Raw genomic sequence first — 17,497 nt, 5'->3', positions numbered from 1 at the left:
CTACTCTGTCCTGCAGTAGTTTCAGAGATTCAGGTTTAATGTTAAGGTCTTTAATCCATTTTGAGTTGATGTTGGTGCATGGTGATAGACTGGGGTCCACTTTTAGTTTTCTGCATGTGGCTGCCCAGTTTTCCCAGCACCAGCGGTTGAAGAGGCTGTGTTTCTTCCATTGTATGTCTTTGGCTCCTTTATCGAATATCAGCTAGCTGTAGGCCTGTGGATTTATTTCTGGATCTTCTATTCTGTTCCATTGGTCTTTGGGTCTGTTTTTGTGCCAGTACCATGCTGTCTTTGTTATTATAGCTCTGTAGTAGAGTTTGAAGTTCAGCATGGATAGTCCTCCCATTCAATAGGAACATTTTTAACACCTACCATGCATGTAGGTACAGATTCATCATTTAATAAGTCAAAGTTCCTTCAACTGAGAACTTCAATGACTTGAGATAAAGAAAAATACAAGAGATTATAGTAAGGTATACACTTCACTATTTAGACTAGTGTTCACTTCCTCCTATAAGAAGTGGGAGATGTTTCTTTAGGTTCCACTTGAAGTGATACTACTACATTTGTGCCTGTAAAATGTTACCTATTTCAGGTCACTGGTATCTGATGCCTTGTAATCCTAGATACTCAGGAGGCTGAGATGTGAGGATCACAGTTCAAATCCAGCTCATCAGAAAAGTGTGTGAGACTCTTATCTCCACTTAACCACCAAAAAGCCAGAAATGGAGCTGTGGCTCAAGTGATAGAGTGCTAGCCTTGAGCAAAAAAGCTGGGGAGCAGTGCCCAGTCTCTGAGTTCAATCCTCAGCACCATCTTGGAAAAAAAAACAAACAAAAAGTTGCCAGGTGCCTGTGGCTCACCCCTGTAATCCTGACTACTCAAAGGCAGCCTGGGCAGAAAAGTCTGTGAGACTCTTATCTCCCTCCAGTAAACCACCAGAAAACTGAAAGTGTTCCTGTGGCTCAAGTAGTAGAGTGCTAGCCTTGAGCTGAAGAGCTAAGGGTCAGCGCCCAGGCTCAGAGTTCAAGCCCCATAACTGGGGGGCGGGGGGGGGGGTAGGGGTGGGAGGGAGAGAAAAGAAAAGAGAAAACCAACTATTGACAGCTAAAAGTATAAACTTATGGGAAAATAAATAGAGGAAAGACAAACAAGGCTGTTCAAGCAATCTAATCTATATGAAAGATGAAAAAATCTTGCTTGTGACAGTAGTACTGGGGCAAGAATATCAGAAATATCAAAGGTATTTATCTATCATGTCCTTTCACCCATGTGTTAATGTATATTTTTGAATGGATTCCAAAACTCATCTCATTATATATAAACTTGAACTTGATATAAATAGTGCTAATAGTAATAACTTAAATTTATTAATCCTATGCTTTATGCTATACTATTCTGATTGCTTTATCTAAATTAACCCATTGCATCCTCTTACAGCTGCACAGAATAATTGCTATTAGTTTCTACATTTTTCATATCCTTGTTAATTCTATAAATGACATTATAGAGTTTTAATAATGGATCCATGTCACACAGATCTGTATTTGTCCAGTTTTTTGAAACTATATTGTCTGAAACTTGACTTGGTCATTTCTCTTTTGCCTTTGTCTTGCTTTTGCTTTTCTGTACCATGACTTCTACCACCCAGCCTAGGCTATTTTCCATATTGATACTGCTGCTGTCAGTTTTTCGTAGTCCCTTCTTTTTCTTTTTTCTTTTTCTTTTTACTGTCAGAGAAATAATCATGTTCACCATGTTATTGATGATGCATAGAGATATAGAATACTTCTGTCACTCATTGAGTCATATATATCTTGGTAATGAAGAATTTCCATCAGTAGTCTTACGGCATGTTATACAACCTTTTTCTCTTGATGGTCACGGAGGGTATAATTTTCCATCTACTTACTTTCAAAATCAGTGCTTTCTTTGTATGTATGCATGCATGTAGTTATGCTAATGTGAACCTTAAAAAAGCTGATTTAGCCTTGCCAAGACTGTCTTCCATTTGGTTATTTTCTCCTTATTGTGAATGCCGACAGCTCTTATAATAAGTTGTTTTCTATTGGTCAACTGGATATTTGGGAGAGAGCTGAGCCTGCTCCAACTTATGTGAACTCCGTAAAGGTACTAATGTATGCAAAATAGTGACAGTGCTTTTGCTTAGGCATAAATCCCCATATTTCTCACAAGTGTGCAAATTACATTTTTTTTAACTGAGACAGATCACTACCATTTATGATAACTTCTCCTGCAACCAGGATAGGGTTTATTTTGTTCTGAGATATTTACTTTTCATTTCATTGAAGTTTAAGGAGTTAGGATACACATTGCATGGATTTGCCTCACAACTATACATTTTTATCACTCTATATTAATATATTCAATTATACAGCATCTATCTTTTATTTTTTATTGTAAAGGTGATGTACAGAGAGATTATAGTTATGTAAGTCAGGTAATAAGTACATTTTTTTTTAACAGTGTCACCTCTTCCCTCCTTTTCTCCGTTTTTTCTTCCTGACATCCCTCCTCCACATTTTTGTTTCTGGTCCTGTAGCTTTAACACAGGACCTGTGCTCTGTCTCTGAGCCTTTCTGTGCTCAAGTTTAGTGCTGTACCACTTGAGCCACAGCGCCACTGCCAGCTTTTGCTGAGTAGTTTATTGGAGATAAGAGTCTTGGGCTGCTTGAGCTGGATTGGAACCTCATTCCTCAGATTTCAGCCTCCTGAGTAGCTAGGATTACAGGCGAGAGCCACCAGAGCCCAGCATATAGTTCATTTTCAACATAGTGTCTAGAGAGTATCATGGCTGCATTTGTTCACCCTTTGTCCCACAATTTCTGTGCTCCCCCTTATCCTTCCCAAACAGCTAAACTTACATACAAGGCAAAATGTACAGAAATCAAAAACATCAACAAAAGAGGGGAAAAAAAGCAAAATAACAACAAACCTTGTTTCCATTTCTTGGAGTTCATTTTGATAAACTTCAATAAGTGATCATGTGATCCTTTCCTAAAAATTTCCTTATTTGGTCTCACTGTGTGAATATTTATAGAGTCGTTCCCCTCCTTGGCATGGTAAATATTTAGAGAAAAAGATCTACTTGAAAGAATAGGTATTTTCTGTGTGTGAAAACAGGACTTTGTAAGTTTCCATTAAATCAATGTTGTTAATTAGAATGACAAATCTAATTCTCTTCATTGCTCACTGTGATTATTAATTAATTTTTTATTATTTTGTCAATTCTGCTATATATTTTTGTAGTATTTAAATACATTAAAGATTATTATACATGCCTGTAATCATAGTGACTCAGAAATCTGAGATCTGAAGATAGTGGTTCAAAGCCAACCCAGACAGAAAAATTCCCATGAAACTCTTATCTCCAATTAACCACTCAAAAACTGAAAGTGGAGCTGTGGCTCCAAGTGGTAGAGTGTGAGCCTTGAGCAAAAAGCTCAGAGACAATGCCTGAGTTCAATAACTTGCTTATAAAATACTTTTTTATTATGAAGAGACTATTTTTGTATCTGTTTCTTTTGGCCTCAAATTTTATTTGTTTTAAATATCTAATTTGATCTAGTTGAACAATCACTGATGAGTGATTTCACAGTGAAAGGAATGATTATTTATTAGCTTTATTTTTAAAATGGTATTTGAAACCATATTTACTTAATGGCTAAATGTGATTGGCTGCCACTGTATGAATTTGATCTTACAAATAAATTATATGGCCATCTTGCAGTGATCAGATTACAATAAATTATATGGTCATCTTGCAGTGATCAGATTAATATTCAAATGAAACAAATCAGTCAACTTTTTGTGTTTAACAGTATGTATCATTGATTCATGTTGATCAGAGTGAATGTTAATGTGGAGGTTATATAATATATTCCACTTTAGTGTTATTTAAAACTATTTAAGACAATTTAGAAACTAGTGAACCATCAGTTAAATTAACTTCTGTTGATTTGTCTCCAAGAAATGTGATAATGTACTTAATATGAAGTAGTATAGGCTACTTTAAGATTGCATATACTTATTAATTGTATAATGTCACAACATTTATTTTAGCCAGAAATAAATCATCATCAAAATAGATGAGGTTTTATATGTAGAAATATATGTATACACACAACATACATATGTGTGTGTGTGTGTGTGTGTGTGTGTGTGTGTGTGTGTGTGTATCTTAGGTTTGAATTCAGGACCTTGCACCTACCAGACAGATACGCTATCATACCCCCAGTCCTTTTTCTTTAGTTATTTTTGGGGTATGATCTTGTATTTATGCCCAGGCTAGCCTGGATTGAGAGATCCTCTGATTTATATTTCTCATGAAGCTGAGATGACAGGCACATGGCACCATGCCCAGCTTTTATTGGTTGAAATGGAATCTCACAAACTTTTTGCCTGGGCTGACCTCAAGCCATAATTTTTTCAGTCGCTGCTTTCAAAGTAGCTAAGATTGCAGGTATGCCCCATTGTACCTGGCAGATGTATTTGTACATTAGCTCCTTATTTTTTGAACAATTAGCTACTTTTTTTTGGGGGGGGGCCGGTTGTGGGGCCTGAACTCTGGGCCTGGGTGCTCTTCACCTCAAGGCTGGCGCTATACCACTTGAGCCCCAGCACCACTTCCAGCTTTTTTCTTTTTGCTTATGTGGTGCTGAGGACTTGAACCCAGGCCTCATGCATGCAAGGCAAGCACTCTACCACTGAGCCACCTTCCCAGCCCCCAATTAGCTACCTTTGTATGATGACTTCTATCTTACAAGTTTAGGGTGTGTGTGTGTGTGTGTGTGTGTGTGTGTGTGTGTGTGTGTGTGTGTGTGTGTGTGTGTGTGTGTGTGTGTGTGTGTGTGTGTGTGTGTGTGTGTGTGTGTGTGTGTGTGTGTGTGTGTGTGTGTGTGTGTGTGTGTGTGTGTGTGTGTGTGTACATAAGGCTACTGGCATGAGCTTCTGGCACTCAACTCATCAAATTTCATGTCTGAACATCAGTGACTCCTATAAAGCATAGTAGTAGAGACTATTTTTTTAAAACAGTGGATTCTAGGGCTGGGAAAGTGGCTCAGTGGTAGAGCACTTGCCTTGTATGCATGAGGCCCTGGGTTCGATTCCTCAGCACCACATAAGCAAAAAGAAAAAAGCCGGAAGTGGCGCTGTGGCTCAAGTGGTAGAGCACTAGCCTTGAGCTGAAGAGCTGAGGGACAGCGCCCAGGCCCAGAGTTCAGGCCCCATGACCGGACACCCCCCCCAAAAAAAAGTTGATTCTTTTTGCTAAGTGTGCCTCAAGCTTTGTCCTACAAGAGTTTGCTTTTGTTTTTGAAGGCACATCACTAGCAGGATGTTTTTTTAAACCTCTGCTCTGTTTTAATAGGGAAACCAGTTTTTAGCTGGATTTCACATTTTAGTATGATTAAATTTTTATAGTTACTATAAATATTAGGATTTAAACCATATTAAAGCTAAGTGATAATATTTCTGTTCCTGCTATTTTCATGTTCTCTTCTTTATCTGTAATAACAACTTTCATGGAATATGGAATGCTCTAAATAAATTGAATTAAATGAAGCTGTAAACATTATTCATTGATGCAACTCATCATAAATATTGCGATATAGTAAAAATAATTTTTAATTTATATATTAAAACCTATTGAAATTTTTATTTAAGCATATTTAATGATTAGTTCTAGGTATAATTTAAGAACTTTTCTCAATTTATTAGTTGATCATATTTCAGATTCATGATAATGTTAAGAGAAAAAAATAGCAGTTGTTCACTTTAAATTTCTTCCTATGATGTTAATATTTGTGCATTCAAATATTTTAAAAAGGGGAAATAAATTGTTTTATTTCTTGTTTTTTTGAGATAAAATATGTATGTTAGGCTTGCCTTGAGTATCTAACTTTCCTACCCAGCTTTTAGAGTGCTAGAATTACAGGTGTGTGCCACCACACCCAACTGAGACATTTACATAAACTTTTTATTGAGGTATGATACTTTTAAAAGATAAGTATATAATGATTAACTTTCTATGAGAAAGATACAACACTGACACAAAAATTTAAGTCACGCTATCTATGACGGTAGTGTGCTCTGTAACAAAGATATTTAAAAGAACTTGTTAAATAGAAGTGCTGGGGTGCTGCCTGGGATTCTGTGGAGGGTCCCTTGCAAGCTGACGAGTAAGCAGATGAAAGAGAGTTAAGTTGAAGAAAGTAGGGCTGCCTTGAGGAACTTATGGGCTGGTAGTAGGCCATAGGAAGACATAAGTGCAAGTGTCATCATTAGGATATTATAAGAGTATTGGAAATTTCCTACAGGCAGGAAAAGATCTATGTACCAGGGCAGCCAACGCAAGAAATAATAGGTAGAGATCTAGGTAGGTGAACTACCAACATCAAGGAATGCCATATGTAGTTGGTGAAGACTAAGATGTGGAGATGGAAGTCTAATCTCAAACTTATTTCATTGAATTACCATAAGGAAAGAACTCTCATGCCATATTAGCTCTGGTCTCTGAGATGTTTGGATATTAGTTGGTACAAATTGAGGCAGAGGATCAAGTAAATTGAAATAAGAAGTTGACCATCTTTTGATAAAAGAACTAGACTGAATTCTATTCACTTTGACTCAGAGTGTAAGGTAAAATAGAAATATCAGCCATTTTGACAGAATGCCAAGTCCCAAACTATGCAATTGTGTTTATATTTTCTCCTGTCCTACAAACTAGCCTAGTTAGAGTCTAGATAGAATTGCTGTTACTTTCATTAACAGTTCAGGGGCCAATCCTTTGTAGATGACAAGAAGGCAGTTAAGAGGCTGGCTGGCAGAAGAGATGCTATATCTGTTATTCTCCCCCTTTCTGAACATTTCCACTGTTAGCTCTGGAAAGGAAAAAATTCATTCACATACAGCATGATTCAAAGTCACTTAAATAAGTGACCAAAGAACCACAAAATAAGACCAAAGAACCACAAAGGTATACTTTGATAAACCTGAGACTTATTTTTATTTGCTTATTTAACCAGGACAGGTAATTAAATTAAAATAATAAAATTAGCAAATACATTCTGTACGCCAGGCCAAGTACAATAATCTAAGGATCTATAGAATTCCTTAGTACGTAGGTATCCTTTGAAAAATATTTTTTAAAATGAAATCATCATTAGAGGTACAGGTATATTCATTTTCAAATACTCCAGTAACAAATTACCACAAATGTAGCAGCTAAAACCATCTAAATTATTATCTCACAGTTCCATAAGTTTGAAATCTCAGTTGGGTGCACCTCCTTTCTTGGTTCCCAGTTTCACAAGGGTGAAATCAGGATAGAGGCCTGTTGGGCTCCTATGGAGATGCTTTTGTTGTTATAACTCAGTTTCTCATAGTTGTATAAATCAGCCATAGGCTGCTCTTGGCTTCTAGAGCCAGCACATTAATAGGTTCTAGGGTTTAGGACATGGACATAAAGACCATCAATGAGCTTCCAAGAGCTGGATGTATAATGAATTCCCCCAAAATATAACGTCACAAGTAGCTTTTTATTTCACCTTAAACAAGTTTCATAATGCTGTTTATTTTTTTCCTAATAACTCATAATAACTTGTTTGCTGAGTAAGTTTAAATTTTGTGTGAGTCAGTTGATTGTGAACATCTTAGAACAACCCCGGCATAATGAGGCACGTTGTATTTGGGGTACTGGTATGTAGGTAGATATATCACCCAGAAGTTGTTTTGGTGTGTGTGTGTGGTGTGGTGTGTGTGTGTGTGTGTGTGTGTGTGTGTTAAGTGTGTGTGTGTGTGTGTTAAAAGCGAATCCCTTGTGTTTCTTGAAACAAATATAATCTGCCTTTTGCTATTAAACTACAGCATGCAAGGAGCCTGGTTTCTATACAATGCAGCAGCTGCAGCTCAGAAAATTAACAACTCACTCAGAGGCTGCCTCCTGAACTACTTTTCTCCTTTAAATGAAATCATTGCTGTTTTTCAGGGTCCTTTTGCATTTCTCCTATACATAGGTATTTTTATTTTAGTAAGAACAGCTTCTTCTAGTGTCTGTCATGCTTCCTCTGCTTTTATATGAGAAAGTAATTGTAGATATTGCCACCTAATTAAAGCCCTACCCTCTCCCTCGGGTTTTGTCTGATGTCTTACAAATGGCAGCTACAATGTTTAGATCACCAACACTATGGCACTTTATATGTTTTCATGGGCTACTTCTTCACTGATGTTTTGTTCTTGTTTATTTGATTTTGTTCTCAGTGCTATTTCTGGGTCTGTTGTTCTTTTGGAAGCCTACACGGTTAAATGTGGATATTTAGCATTTTGTGAAAGCAACACGTAAAATATGTTTCCAATTTAAAGACTGACCAAAAAAACTCCAAAGCAACACAAAGATTAAAAAAAAAGCAGCACAGTGGTCATAAATGCTGGTTTTCCAAACTGAGTGACTGAGCAGGGTGACCTAAGGCAATTAACTATGTGATGCTAAAGACAAACTAGTGTGTAAACAAATACCACAGAAAATGTGATGCCCAGGTTGTTTACAACCACTTTCTAAAATAGAAAAAAAATGTATTGGCATAGTGTACAAACTAAAAAAATGTTTCCTATCTTATTTTATTGAACTGGATTCTTTTTGTTTCTGGTGTGTGTGTGTGTGTGTGTGTGTGTGTGTGTGTGTGTGTGTGTGTGTGTGTGTGTGTGTGTGTGTGTGTGTGTGTGTGTGTGTGTGTGTACCCATCTATGTACTTGTGTGTGTTTGTGTGGATACACTTTTTTTCTGAAATGTTTTAACTCAGGGCATCACACTTGCTTGGTCTTTTTGCTCACATCTGGTACTCTACCACTGAGCCATGCCTCCAGCTCAGTGTTTTGCTGGTTAATTGAAGAGATAATCTCTTGGATTATTCTTCCCAGGATGACTTTAAACTGTGATCCTTCTGATTTCAGCCTTTCTTGTAGCTAGGATTATAAGTGTGAGCTACCAGAATTCACGTTTTTGTTTTATATATTTTAATGCGTTTCATGGTGACATTTTCATACATGTTTATGGTATGTTGTGATCATATCTGATCACAGAGATCATACTGATCCCTTTTCTCTTCCCAAATAGTCGCTCTTCTACTTTCATGTGATACTCGCCTTTCTATATCTGGCTTATTTTATATGATGTGATGATTTTCAGTTGCAGCCATTTTCCTGGAGATGATTAATTTTGTTCTTTAAAAAACTTTATTGTGTATGTATACTGCATTGTAATAAAAAGAAAAAAGTGTTAGTTACTAATTTAACAAGTTTGAAAGAATAATAAATTTTAAATTCAGAAGATTGGAAATACTTTATGTATTAAAAGTAACTATATTAGTAAAACAGAAAAAGTAAACTTCTGTCAATTCATGGCAAAGATAATGATGTAGTCCCAGTACCATGCTGATTTTTGTTACTATTACTCTGTAGTATAATTTGAAATTCGATATGTGATACCTCCATTATTACTGTTAGTTTCTTCATTTTTTGTTTAAGATTTACTTTTGCTGTTTGGGGTCTTTATGCTTCCATATGTTCGTTTTTGTTTTGTTTTTTTGTTTTGGTAGGGTTTGAACTCAGGGTCTGGGAACTATCTGTGAGATACTTTATTCAAGGCTAGTGCTCTACCACTTGAGCTGTGGCTTCACTTCTGGCTTTTTGTTGGTTAACTGGAGATAAGAGTCACATGGACTTTTCTGCCTGGGGTGACTGTGGACCTTGATCCTCAGATCTGAACCTCCTGAGTAGCTAGGATTATAGGGATGAGCCACCAGCCCCCAGCTAAGAATTTTAAAGTTGATTTTTTTCTCTCTCTACAAAGAATGACATTGGGACTTTGATGAGAATTACATGAAACCTATAGATTACTCTCAGCAGTATAGCTATTTTCATGATGAAAATTGTGTAAATCCATAAGCATGAGATGTCTTTTCTACCTTTTCATGTCTTCTTAGATTTCTTTCATCAATTCTTTTACAGAATAATGAATTTATTCCATCTGAACTTTGGATAAAACACACCATATCATTTTACACCTAGAATTAGTAAAAAATTTTTAAATTTGAGTCTCTAATTTTTTTCCATTTTATTTAAAATTTTATTGATTTCCCCACGACCGACAAAAAAAATATTTTTTTCTTGCCATTGATTTCCATTATAGAGGTCTTCTCCCTCTGTGGTTAACTTTATACCTAATAATTTCCTTTAAAGGCAATTGTAAGTGAAATTATTCTCCTGATTTCTTCCTTATCCTATTCATTGTCATTATAGAGCAACTCTTAAAACCAAGACCTAGAAATAGCATATATCTCATCTCTGTTTCTATACTAAGAATTTGATACTTCATGAGATCAAGGAGAGTAGGAAACACATATAGATGGGATGCCATCTGCCTGGCTATAGTCCTTTTACCAGGAATTACAGAAACATATATTTTTGGGGTCTCTTAGATGTGTGTGTCACAGCTACAACCTTTTTTTCTAAGTCTGTGAAAATGGAAATGGGTAAGATTAAATATTGCAATGAAATGAAGTGTTCTGAAAACCTTAAATGAAGAAAATAGATGTAGAGAATATAAAAAGAACACTGACCATAATTTTTTCCAAAAATTGTCTTTGTGTATTCAGTTTTGTTACTGCATATTTTAACTTTCAATGATTAAATCATTGAATTTCCACCATATGAGTAGACCATATTGTATGAACTTCTTCAGAACATTTAAAAAAACAGTTTGATGCCAATTCATGTTGAAAAGGCAAATTAATCCTGATATTTAAATTTGACAAATACAAAGCAGCAAATAATATTTTAGAATTAAAATATAGATAAAATATCAAAGTAGAACATAGATGTAAATATCCTACATATATCAACAAATATGATTCAATGTCTATTAAAAAGATCACCCATGATGATCAAGCATAGTTTATCTCAAACATATAATAAAAGATAACATATGTCTACTCACATTATGTCCCCCTCATCCCCAATAAAACTCCAAGCAATATAAATCAAGGATGAAAAGGCAACAGCATTGTCTTCTGTTCTTTGTGAATAGGAAATTGTTCCTATCTTGTTCCTGATTTTCCTATTTTCTTCATTTCTTTGAAAATTGTTTCTACAGCACTCAGCATAGAAAGATGCCTAAACAATATCTTCAACCACAAATCAAAAATTTTAAGTATGTTTTGCATCATAATTATCATAACAAGCTGCCCAGAATCACTTCCAATTTTTAATGTTTCTCAGAAATACACGTGTATGTATATTACTTGTGTGTATACATATTACATATACATATATGTATATACACATTACATATACACATGTATGTATGTTTACATATACACACATATGTACCTATGGGATTTGTATTGCTATAGCAGATACCTAACACTGGATAATTTGTAAAGAGCGGAACACTTAACTCTTCCCAGATGCTGGAAAGAGTGAGATCTAGGCACTATCATCTGAGTTTTAGTGAGGATTATCTTTCGGTGTCCTCATGTGGAGAAGACACAACAGCAAAGAGACTAAACTCCTTCTATCAAATCAATTTTATAAGAATACAAAGCCCTGTTCACAATGGAGGACCAATCATGGCCCAATCATCTCTTAAGAGCACTAGCTCTTTTTTTGGGGGGGGGGTTGTCTGGTCGTGGGGCCTGAACTCTGGGCTTGGGCGCTGTCCCTAGCTCTTCAGCTCAAGGCTAGTGCTCTACCACTTGAGCCACAGCACCACCTCCGGCTTTTTTTCTTTTTGCTTATGTGGTGCTGAGGAATCGAACCCAGGGCCTCATGCATGCAAAGCAAGCGCTCTACCACTGAGCCACCTTCCCAGCCCACGGCACTAGTTCTTTTATTAACACCTGCTTTTTTTTTTTTCTTTTTGGTCAGTCGTGGGGCTTGAACTCTGGGCCTTGGTGCTGTCCCTCAGCTTTTCAGCTCAGGGTTAGCACTCTACTACTTGAGCCGCAGCGCCACTTCCGGTTTTCTGTTAGTTAATTGGAGATAAGAGTCTCTAGGAATTTTCCTGAGTGGGTTGGCTTTGAACCACAATCCTCAGATCTCAGCCTCCTGAGTAGCTAGGATTACAAGCGTGAGCCACCAGCGCCTGGCTAATACCTGCATTTTTGAGGCAACACATTGTGAAATCTTACCAGCTTAAAAAATAGTACAGATGTCTTAGGTGAAGGGTAAACAAAGGAGGAGGCTGCAATGCTTGGTAAGAAATGTATGCATTATCCTGCCCATGTAATTGTAGCCCCTCTGTACAGTATGTTCTCAAATAAAATAAAATAAAATTTAAAAAAAATGAAAAAAAAAATCAATAGTCCCCTTTCCAACCTCTTTCTTCTCACCCCTCCCTTTAACTCCTTTAGGAACTTCTCATAATCCAACCATTATTTTAGACAGTATTACTTCATGATTTTTCTACATACTAAAGAATAGGTTTCTTACTCCATCAAATATACATTTTATTTTTTATTTTACTTTGTTTTCACATTAGTTATACAAAGTAAAAGCTTTCATTATGATATTTTTGTACCAGATAGATTTCTTCCTTTAGTCTCTCCTGTATAATTAAGCAACCATTTCTCTAACATTTTTAGTAAATCAAACTCCTAGTTATTAAATGTATAGAATCTTGATAAATGTTAACTAATTATGTCTTGTCAGAAATATGTGATAGTTAGTTTTTTATACAAAGTTTTATTTTATGCTATTCCTTTAAAACTTCAATTTTTCTAATATATATGACAAAACAAAGAATTTCAAAAAATATATGTTGGACTGTACTAACATACTAAAAGCATACAGTAGCTGGGAGCCAATGAATCATGCCTATAATCCTATCTGCTCAGGAGGCTAAGATCTGAGGTGCGTGGTTCAAAACCAGCCTGGGCAAGAAAGCCCATGAGATTCTTATATCCAATTAAGCACTAAAGAAGCCAGAAGTGGAAACCAAGTGGTAGAGTGCTAACATGAAGCAAAAAAGCTCAGAAACAGCACATAGGCTCAAAGTTTAAGCCCCAGAACAGGGTACAAGCAGAAGCAAACAAAAAAGCACACAAAGTAATGCAGTAGAGTAGACAAAACATTTTTGAATGATATTTGCATTAGCACTGAAGATCTTACACATTCCGTTTTGTTAGAAGAAATATCGTAACGCCTTGTTTGTAACTGTTGTTTCAAAAGACAGTAAAATAAAAGTCAACCCTAAATAATTATGAATATTGCATAATAAAGGATTTTCCATGGTACACTAATGAGAATTCATGTAAACCCAGTGAAACTAATGCTTTGTAGTAGTTCTTAATATAATTAAACTGCTTGCTTTTCTGTTGTCATTTGGTTACCACACCACAGAAAAATACATACTTTATGAGTTTGGTCCAACAACAACTTTCTGTGGATCCTTATATCATAAATACATTTGTCTTGTGTGTTGGAAATAAATTAGAGACAAGGCTATGAAATTCCACCAATTAAACAGAAAAAATGGAACTTTTCTTTTTATATAAAACCTTAATCCTAAAAGCTTAATTCTTGCTTAGTTTATAGTTTCATTGCATGTACTAGTCATTTAGTTACTATGTATAAATTATTAAGTTAGGCAGATTGAGACATGTACCATTTGCTAATGTAGAAGCACCAGGAAGTGTACCTTTATGCTGGCTATAAGAACAGCATTTATTAATGATCAGTGTGGTGTACCAAATAGATTCTAATCTACACCTATACCACTTTGAGTACCAATTGGTGATCTAAGCTGAGTCCACCTAATACAAGAAGGGGAGGGATAATCCATTGTTAATTAATCTCCAAAGTAAAGTTTGGGCCATAACTATGTGGGCTACATACTGTGTGATGGATAATTGCCAGGATTTTGTTCACTTCAGTTTAGAGCAATGGCTAAAAATTACTGTCACACCAGATAACTAATTCATCATGCCATATTTTAGAAATCATCTAGCTATCAAACTCCGGACTTTCAAGGCAACTGTATTATTATGCCCAAAATATTAAAAAGGTGGAATCATTCCAGAATTATCTTTCCATGTGAGAGAATAAATGTAAACTGTAAAAATGTAGTCCATTTTCAAATGTTGGATGGGGAGCCTAAACAACAGTGTAAAAAGCACATTTAAACCAGTAGCCACCGTTACCTCTTCCATTTGCTTGTTTTTGGTTCAAAATTGTAACTCTTATCTTCTTTACTGTGAATTATCTTCCCTGCTCTTTTTATTTTTGGATTATGAATAAATACACTTTATTATTTGTTCATTTTTATCATTTTTTGTCTCCACTTACTAGAATATTGGCTAATATAGATTGGAATGAAACACTATAATATAGCACTTAACACAGTATTTAACTGAGAGTTTTACTTACTTCTTTGCTACTGTCTTTATATGTTAAATTTTATCTGCTAAATAAGACTAACTTATCCTTAATATGTAAGAAATACTATTTTCCATTTAAAATATACACCTTATATGAAGTTAAAATTTTGGCATTTACATCTAAGCAACATTTCTAGGCATTTCTCAGAAAATGCTAAAATCATTAGCCTTAATTGCTAACAAGTGCCAAATACTAGAGGATACATCCTTTGTCAATTTGTATACTAGGAAATGCGTACTGTGATAAACTGGGATTTTACGTCTTTTAGTGGAATATTAGTACAGGGTGAATATACAGTGAGGACAGTGCAGCAGGTATGCTAAATATAGGACTTACTTTGGTTTTCTTTCATACAAGAGCTATTATATTACAACTGGTTTGTCTTGGGGCATATTTCTGGTCCTTAATTGGTAAAACATTCAAAATCATCTTTTGGTATTATACAAAATACATTCCTTTATATTTTTATTATCTTTAGATAGTTGTGTAAAGCAGTTGCCATTTAACAAAGCAGGTTCTGAATACAATATATCTTGATCTGTGTTATCCCTTTCAGCATTCACATCCATTCCTCCCCTATCCACCCTTTCCCTCACTCTACTTAATTTTTTAGGATATACATTAACAGATACTGGTGGTCAGAAGGAAACCCTAATACACTTGATGGGAATGTAAACTTGTTCAACCACTCTGGAAAGCAATGTGGAGGTTCCTCAAAAAAATTAAATATAGAACTACACTATGATTCAGCAATTCTATCTCTGGATTTATTCAAAAGATTACAAACCAGCATACAGTAAACTAGCACAACCATGTTTATTATGGCATTTTTCACTAGAACCAGGTTATAGACTTAGCTCAGATGATCCTCAGTGGATGAATGGATCCAGAAAATGTGTATACAATGGAATTTTACGCATCCATTAGAAAGAATGACATTGTATCTTTTGTAACGAATTGGAAAGACTTGGAAAAATTTATGTTAAGTTTGGCCCAGAGAGACAAAGAATGCAGGTTTTCCCTTATGTATGTGAGCTAGATTTAACTTACAAACTCCTAAGTAAATACATTGGGTGATATGTAAGTGTATACAAATGTATTAACTGAAATACAGTAGATTCAAGGAATATCTCAGATAGTGTAATTCCTTAGAAAGCCAAAATCAAAGTTCAGCAAAATAAAACACCAGGAAGCTGATACTCTAAAGTGGTAGGGTAGGCTCAACGGGAAAGGGTTAGAAAAGGAGAGGAGGTGGAAACACAGACAAAATACGTTCTTGTCAGCAGTAGTTACTCTACGGTTAATATAACACCCAAACTTATTCTTTCCGTTTCTGTGCTGCTGTCCTTGTGGACCAACCTTTTTTCCATCTTTTACTTTCTGCTTTTCCTTTTACTCTCAAGTTCTGTGAGATCAACTTTTTTAGATTCTACACTTGAGTCAAATGGTACTCGTTTGTCTCTGCCTGGCTTATTTTACTTTAATTTGGTTTCCAGGCTCATCCATGTTGTCACAGATAACAGACTTTCATCTTTTTATATCTGAGTAATATTCCATTGAGTATATGTGGAACATTTTTAATTCATTTATCTATTGATAAACAAAGGTTGACTACACATCTCACTATTGAGGATAGTACCTCAATAAAAAATGGTGGAGTAGATGTCTCTACATACTAATTTCTTTTACTTTGAATACATAGACCCAGTAGAGATTGTTGAATTGTACAGTCATTCTTTTTTAAATTTTTTGAAGGGTTTACATATTTTTTTCCATAATGGCTATAGTAATTTACATTCCCATCTGGTCCCTTCTGGACTGTTTTTTTGTATTTGTAATATGTGCAACCAGGTTGAGAGAAGAAATCTTACCTTTGTAGAACAATTGTATATATAAGTGTTGTGTGTTAGAATTAAATTTATAATTACAAAAAGGCTACTCCATAGTTTTTCATATTCATATTTCATGAAATAGCAAGACTTCATGAAACAGTTTGTAAGGTATGTGGACTTTGAATTTTTTTATCTGATTTTATGAGACAAATCGCTCCACATTTAATTTCTTTCTTCAGTGTCCTATTTAAATTTTTATCCTTACCCCCATACAGGTTTTTTTGGACTACTAGTTATGGCAAACTTTCTTGCCATTTATACTCAGAAATTACTGTACTTGTTTATGACATTAAAAAAATGTAACCTAAAAAATAAATAAGAGTTTTTTTCTACGACCACCATCTTTAAACTTTTTACCTGCATATTCACCTATTTATTAATGAGGTTACCATTTCAGATACTATGCCTTAAAATAAGTCACTTTTTTTTGGGGGGGGGCGGTCGTGGGCCTGAACTCTGGGCCTGGACACTGTCCCTCAGCTCTTCAGCTCAAGGCTAGCACTCTACCACTTGAGCCACAGCGCCACTTCTGGCTTTTTTATTTTTGCTTATGTGGTGCTGAGGAATTGAACCCAGGGCCTCATGCATGCAAGGCAAGCGCTCTACCACTGAACCACCTTCCCAGCCCTAAAATAAGTCACTTACTTAAACTCTTGTCCTATTACTAATGGCATTTAATGTATTATTTAAATATATTATCTTTTAAAGTTCCTTGACTTCACTAAATTTAAAGAAGCCTGTTATAACCAACTAAACTTAGTCATTCACCACCCAACTGTTATACCTTACTTTACTTCTAGACTGGAAAAAAGTGTTGGCATTTGTTCCCAAGAATGAAAAAACAGCCCTTCTTACACTCTATTATCATTAGTTTTTGGTTTTGTGCCTTCTCTGTAATGATCTAGGTTTGTTTCTCCTTTATTCTTTGCAGAGTGCTGCAGCAGCTCCCAGTCCAGTGCTAGGAAACATTCCCCCAGGAGATGGCATGCCAGTAGGTCCTGTACCACCAGGGTTCTTTCAGGTACTCAGAGACTTGACTAGGAATGTTAAGGCATAGGAACTCCTGTTTGATTTTATTTAAAGATAATGAAAGAGGATGAGGCTGTTTTAATTTTCAATATAGATATAATACTATGCAGCCAACTCTTGAT

At 35.5% G+C, this 17,497-nt stretch overlaps 1 protein-coding gene across 4 annotated transcripts in view; it reads left to right on the top strand.

Moving 5' to 3' along the window:
- Nucleotides 1-17,497, top strand: part of LOC138807216 (single-stranded DNA-binding protein 2-like) — a 154,261-nt gene that overhangs the window by 59,318 nt on the left and 77,446 nt on the right. For 2 of the 4 annotated variants that reach the window (XM_069992813.1, XM_069992812.1), the window contains exon 2: nucleotides 17,278-17,367. The exons of the other annotated variants lie outside the window; for them this stretch is intronic. In XM_069992813.1, coding sequence (XP_069848914.1) covers nucleotides 17,332-17,367 — 36 coding nt within the window. In that variant the 5' untranslated portion in view covers nucleotides 17,278-17,331. The remainder of the gene's footprint in view (nucleotides 1-17,277; nucleotides 17,368-17,497) is intronic. 4 annotated transcript variants of the gene reach the window in all.

Source organism: Dipodomys merriami, unplaced genomic scaffold, assembly GCF_024711535.1.
Source record: "Dipodomys merriami isolate MVZ:Mamm:240054 unplaced genomic scaffold, mDipMer1.0.p SCAF_416, whole genome shotgun sequence".
Taxonomy (NCBI): Eukaryota; Metazoa; Chordata; class Mammalia; order Rodentia; family Heteromyidae; genus Dipodomys; species Dipodomys merriami.
The sequence above is the reverse complement of the archived record's forward strand: the minus strand, read 5'-3'. Positions and strand labels throughout refer to the sequence as shown.